The 6,100-nt window shown below is 39.6% G+C and overlaps 1 protein-coding gene across 1 annotated transcript; it reads right to left on the bottom strand.

The window, feature by feature from the left end:
- Positions 1-679: 679 nt before the first annotated feature.
- Positions 680-5,731, bottom strand: btbd17b (BTB (POZ) domain containing 17b). Its single transcript, XM_082183159.1, is given in 4 exon segments — positions 680-2,415; positions 4,350-4,635; positions 5,417-5,544; positions 5,546-5,731. Coding segments are annotated over 4 exon segments (1,569 nt in total). The 5' UTR covers positions 5,626-5,731; the 3' UTR covers positions 680-1,340.
- Between the last annotated feature and the right edge of the window lie 369 nt (positions 5,732-6,100).

The raw sequence follows: 6,100 nt of genomic DNA, 5'->3' as shown, positions 1-6,100 counted from the left end.
TCCTTTAACAAAAAGTTTAGCATTGAATTTTTCACTTTACAGCTATACAGTAGGCCTATGTACGGTGCAGTTAGCTAGTATTCTATTCCAAACATCCTGCAGCCTGAGCATCATGTTTCTTTTCCCAGCATGCACCTGCTCTGCATAATCACTCCAGCAGCTGCTTCTGAATGCTGTGTTTGCACTGCTGTGCTCCAGCTGGCTTTCTAATAGTTATCTTCTGATAGCGTTACTCCTGCCAAATGGCATCATGATGAAACCTGTCAACACTCAAGTAAGCGTATGCATATCAGCAGCCAAGCTTTAAACCACTCTCTTAATTTGAATAGCTCAATAGGCTGTACCACTCTTTGACCACCAGAGGAAAAGGAAAGAACAGTAATGACGTTTCAACTTGTGAGAGTTGTCCACAGTTTCTTGTGACTTAGAAGAGTCTGAAAACAACCTCATTAAACTGATTTTTTTTTTTTTTTAAGATTAAAACATAAGATGCATAATTGCATTACTTATAATAGTTTCAAAAAGTTTTTATGTCACAATGGTTTCAAAGACTTAAAAAAAAAAAAATTAAAAATAGATAACAATGCTTCTCTAAATGCATTTCCACCCCAGAAACAACACCGCTTCATAAAGTAGAACCAATGCATCTTGGTAAGGAATAAACAGAAGTTTGTGGGTTCAGAAATTGTGATTTTAATGAAACATAACATGATTTGCAATATAACAAGTGAGCAAAAAATGAATTCAGTATATCACATTGTAAACTAAAGTAATGTGTGCAACTGCAATGCGTTTTTAGTTTGTGACGTTTCTTTTTATGAAAGCAATCAGCATGCTCACCGTACAATTTAAGGGGTTGACAAATTAAAGTCCAACATGGCAATATACAAACGTGACTCTGTGTGAGCACAATGTGAACAAAATTTGGGTGAGCTTTCATGCAGCATGATAAAAAACGTTTTTTTTTATTAAAGTAATCAAAAGTTCACAACCAGTTTTACATTTTATTTAATTTCCAAATGAAACAGGATATTAAATGAGAAAAAGTAAAGGGCAGACCTTGATTTTATCCACTGGGAATTGATTAAATGGTGACAAAATGGGTCTTTTTATGCACCGTGAAAATGTATTTCAAAAATGAAATAGGTTGAATTTTGACATCAACAATAAAATTTGGTGCTGATTTGATATTTGCAAAAATCCATATGAATGTAAAATCAAAATGTGGTGCAGTTCAAGATAAAAGCATCTGCCAAATGCATAGATGTAAACGCATCTGGACATGCAAAACATGCCTTCAAAGCTGTAGGGCATAAATCATTGGTAGAGCAACTAGACTCTTATTTTTTGGCTACTATGAGGCTGTGGTAGAGGGGCTTCACAATAATGTGCAGGTAGAGCGAGCTGTCAATGAGGTACTCGGATGCTCTACGCTGCAGGTCCGCTTCCAACAGAAAGTCTCCCGCCTCTTCCGTGCTCTGGTGGAAGTTGTAGACATGACGGACCACCACCTTCCCCTGCTTGCGGGCCGAAACGATGACGGTCTTTTGAAAGCTGACGCCAGCAAAGTCCGGGCTGGAGGTGGCAGGTGTGACGATGATCCGCGGACGCCCCCCGTCGGTGCGAGTGGGCTGCAAGGACCCCTGCTCCGGGTAAGCGGATCGCACGCTGAGAGGAAGCCAGCGCGGAGAGAAAAGAGCGTTCCACGTCACGCGTTTGCTGGCGTCGTAACCGCTCGGCCCGAGTTGAGTCTGAAAGCTGAAGCTGCGGTCGTCCCGCGTGGGGTTGTTGATCACCCAAGGGGAGCCCCATGCCAGCGACAAGTAGTTACGTGGCATGAAGAGGCTGCAGTTAACGTCGAAGTACTTCGCGAGCTGGACGGGTGAGGCTGAGTGGAACTGGAAGGCCAGGAAGAGCAGATCGCGTACGGATTCGTAATATTTCAACATCAGAGAAGACTTCTTCTGCAGGTGGAACAAATGTTGAGGTGGTATCATGGCGTAACGTATCGCTTTGAGTGCGTTCTCGGCCATCTCACCTGAAGGCTGGTTCTGGTTGATCCAGGCTTCCAGAGCTTCGTACAGCTCCAGTTCGCTCTGCAGAACCAGGTCTGAGCGCTGCAGCAAAGACAGCATCAGTTCTGGGCTCACGGAGGTCCACTCGGCGCTCTGGAGAACCGATGACAGGTTCCAGGACAGGTACTGCAGGCAGCTGTTCTGCAGGCTCACGTCCCCGATCTGCGTGGCGTATTGGTACCAGGTCACCACGTGACCCGTGGACGAGTCGCTGGACAGGTGCTGGGTCATGTATTGGGCGAGGCCCTGCTGGAGGTCCCACACATGATACTTGCTGGCGAGCTTGTGTAAAGGAATGGCCTGGTTCAGACGCACTGTGATGTCACCGCAGTACAAGTACCTGCAGGGAAAGAGATTGGGCTGTGAAAATCAACCTTCCCATTGATGTTTACCTGAGATAACTTTCATTACCCTGAAACTTTACCCCCAAAACCTGTGTAGAATGATAATAACGTAACACAACTGAAGGGTGCACTAAAAGTATTTTTCTCTGTTCTTCATCTTCTTATTTTAAGGAACCCCACACCTGACATGCAAGATTTTATTTCTATCAAGAGGTGCATACATTCTTGGTCAAGATCTTGTATTGTCAATGCAAGAGTTCAGTACTCTGTAAAGTCTCCTCCAGCACATCCCAAAGACTTTTAATGAATAAGGTGCTCAGAGGTGCCAATTCATGTGTGAAAATGAATCTTCATGTTCTCTCCCAACCATTCTTTCACAATTTGAGCCTGATGAATCATTGTCATCCTGGAATATGGCCATGATGTGTCTTCCTACATGGTTGTTTGAGAAATTAAAATCTACACACTCCATCAATTAGGGTTAGAAAAGAACTGATGCCAAACATATAGAGACATAATAATCACTGCAGTACTGATTCAATCATAGACTCTTTAAGCATTTGCCTATTTAAATCCAAACAGTGACTTTGTTTTTTTTTGTTTTTTTGCCGGTCAGTGTACTGTATAATGCACACAGTTTATTTAAAGCGAGGGAACAAATTGATAAAGCTTGCTGATGTAAGTTGTGGGAACAAATTGTTAATTCAAGGGCACGATATACATATTTTTCCCTGTATGTCATGTGCGGGGCTCCGTACATTTATCCGACATAATGTGAGGCCTAGATGCAAGTAAAACCTGGAAATATTCATGATCTTTCACCATTGTGGCCTTTTGACTGTCCCTCTAAAATGTGTACATTGGTTGCATTAGTTTTATCTCTAATTTTGTCATAAAATTCACTACTTTAGTAGGCTATACATATCAATGTAGGTAATGGCTTGAATTATTTTTATATGGACCCCAGGAAGCTTTGTGGAAAGTAATGTTTAAATACTTCATTTTAATTTACATTTACATTACATTTACATTTAGTCATTTAGCAGACGCCTTTGTCCAAAGCGACTTACAAATTAGGACAAAGTTCAGCGAGTCATCATAAAGAGGCAAAAGCAACAACAACGCAAGAAGTGCTCAAAATACGAAGTTCAGGTATTATTCAGAGTAGCATAAGCCTGATAAGTGATGTTTCAAAGGGAAAGGAATTTTTTTTTTTTTTTTTTTTTATATAAAAAATTTTCCACAAAAATGCGTTTTGTGGAAAATTTATAAAGAAATAAAAATAAAAACTATGAACAACAAAAAACAATAGAACATATAAATCAAATTAAATAACTTTGTTGAAAATCCACAATATAAAATAAAACCAAAAAACAATTTAAGATATATAAACAATAATTTAAATATATATAGTTAAAACAAAATAGAAAGCAATAAAAAATATAAATAAAATAGTTTTATTGAGAATCTACAATATAAAAAAAGAAAATAAATAAAAAATACATCAAATAAAATAATACACAAAATGTGGCACCTTGCCTGTTACTAGATAAAACAGTTTTATTCCTTTTAAATGTTTATTATTTAAATCTTTTGTACCCGTACTCCACAGTACAAATCAACAAGAGAAAGTGAATCTAAAAAAATAAGATCATTACAAGAGCAATACATTACTATCTACCAAAGTCAACTAAAAGGCAAACACATTACATCATAGATTTTTTTCCCAGAAACCCCAGTTGCTCCCAGTTAGTGGACTGTTATGGCCTATTGATTATAGATTTAGGCTTGTAACTAAAAGGTTGTATATAAGTTCAAGGGTAAAGCATGGCCAGTCACCGCAAGTTTCGCAACCACGTGTTGCTCCAAGAGAATTGTAAATCACTTTGTATAAAATTGCTAAATGACCAATTATTAATGAATAACTCACCTAATGAACTTATCAAAGACAGCTGCACAGTCTGGCGTCTCTCTGAGGACCATCGCAGTGGAGTTACGGGTCTGTAGGAGCTCTTCAAACACGTCGCTCTGTAGGGTCAACACCAGCGAGTGGACCTGGATCACCTTCACCTCGTCCGTGTTCAAGGTCTGAACGCGCAGGCTCACGTCACTGCCGTTTCCCTGGGTCAGCAGGGCCTCCATGCGCTGCACCAGCACCATTGAATGGTTCAGTGTGGTAGCACTGTTCTCCAACACCACATCTGGCTTCAACGCTGCTGAAGGACAGAAATGTGACAATTGTGAGCCGATTGAGGCAACGAAAGAAGAGGCAGCATAAAGTGTGTTCAGAAGAGTAACAAACCGCTTTTGCGCATTCAAAAACAAGAACAATGCATATTATGAGGGGTTTAGATGTTCCTGCATGCATTTGCACTCCATATTTTATCAGTTTTTTAATAATGTATGAATAAATCTCTCATAGATTCACAATTGTAGCAATTCCTTCTTGTATGTCATTTATGTAGTTGGGACTGGTGTTATAAATTTGAAACACACCCCAGAAATTGGTTTTCCATCCAGCTCTTTTTGGCACTAAACTGTGAATTTTCCTCCTTTCAAAATCATAAAAATAATTAGTCATATAATATTAAGTATGAGAGCAATTATATTGCGTTTCAGCTTCCAAAGGAACTTTTGGTGTCAAAGAGCCCAAGAAAAGGAGGAAAAACATCCAAGCCTGAATACAAAATCACAAGCAAGACCTTGTTAATGAAAGGCTTTGACTGCTGCTCGCTGCTCTTGAAGTCATGTGACACATTCGTTTGAAAGCTTCTGCCTTTCCTGTAAAGATGGTGACTTCTCTTATAACTGCAACGGAACTGTGCAACTGCGCATATAAATAAATATTTTACAGATATTTAGAAGCTTTTTGTGTTAAAAACTAAAAACATGGCCAGGAAAAAGTACAAATTGTCATAAAGTATCTTATCTCATTTAACATATATGAAAAATGTATGGCTATTCCAGGGACTACAAAAAAATAATCCTTGATCTTACCTCCTACACATAGTGCAATACAAAGGTTGGCCAGGCAAACCACGGCAGGAACGCTTCCTCCAGAGTTCACCATGTCTCTTCCTGTATTAATGTCGTCCTTCTTTCTTCTGGATGCCTTTTTTTCACCCCAATCTCTCTCTCTCAGTATGTGCTGCCCAGGCTCCCTGTCCCACACTCTTTATGTAGGACGTTGGCACATCGCTGAGCATCTCTCAGCCTCACAAAGCCCATTGATTGGTGGAACCCGGCTGGGCCGTTGCCATGACGACCGCTTTGATTGTGAGTTTCTCCTCTTTCAATGTTACATGATATCGATCTGTGGCACTGGGCCGCGTGTTTGGACTGAAGTGGGCGTCTGGAGTGGGATGCGGTCTACACATGGGGGCTATTGCTACTGTATTAGCTCAAATAAAGGAATATACTGGAAGATGAATATTATTGCACATTGGTCACAATGTTGGATTGCACAGAGGATATCTATTCAGTAATATCTTAAAACACATAAATGCATTCGCAAATCACTGATTGGGTGGCTAAGCACCCATTCTATGCAATTTAATAGATTTATACAATTAAAATCAAAAGGAAAAGCATGAAATGGAAATAACAAAGTTCAATATTCTGTAACAAACTAAAATGTTGTAGTTTTATTAAAAAAAAAATGAAATACAAATTCCCACCATA

Source organism: Leuciscus leuciscus (assembly GCF_965113295.1).
Source record: "Leuciscus leuciscus genome assembly, chromosome: 1".
Classification (NCBI taxonomy): domain Eukaryota; kingdom Metazoa; phylum Chordata; class Actinopteri; order Cypriniformes; family Leuciscidae; genus Leuciscus; species Leuciscus leuciscus.
Note: the sequence above shows the minus strand (reverse complement) of the source record. Positions and strands in the feature narration are given on the sequence as shown.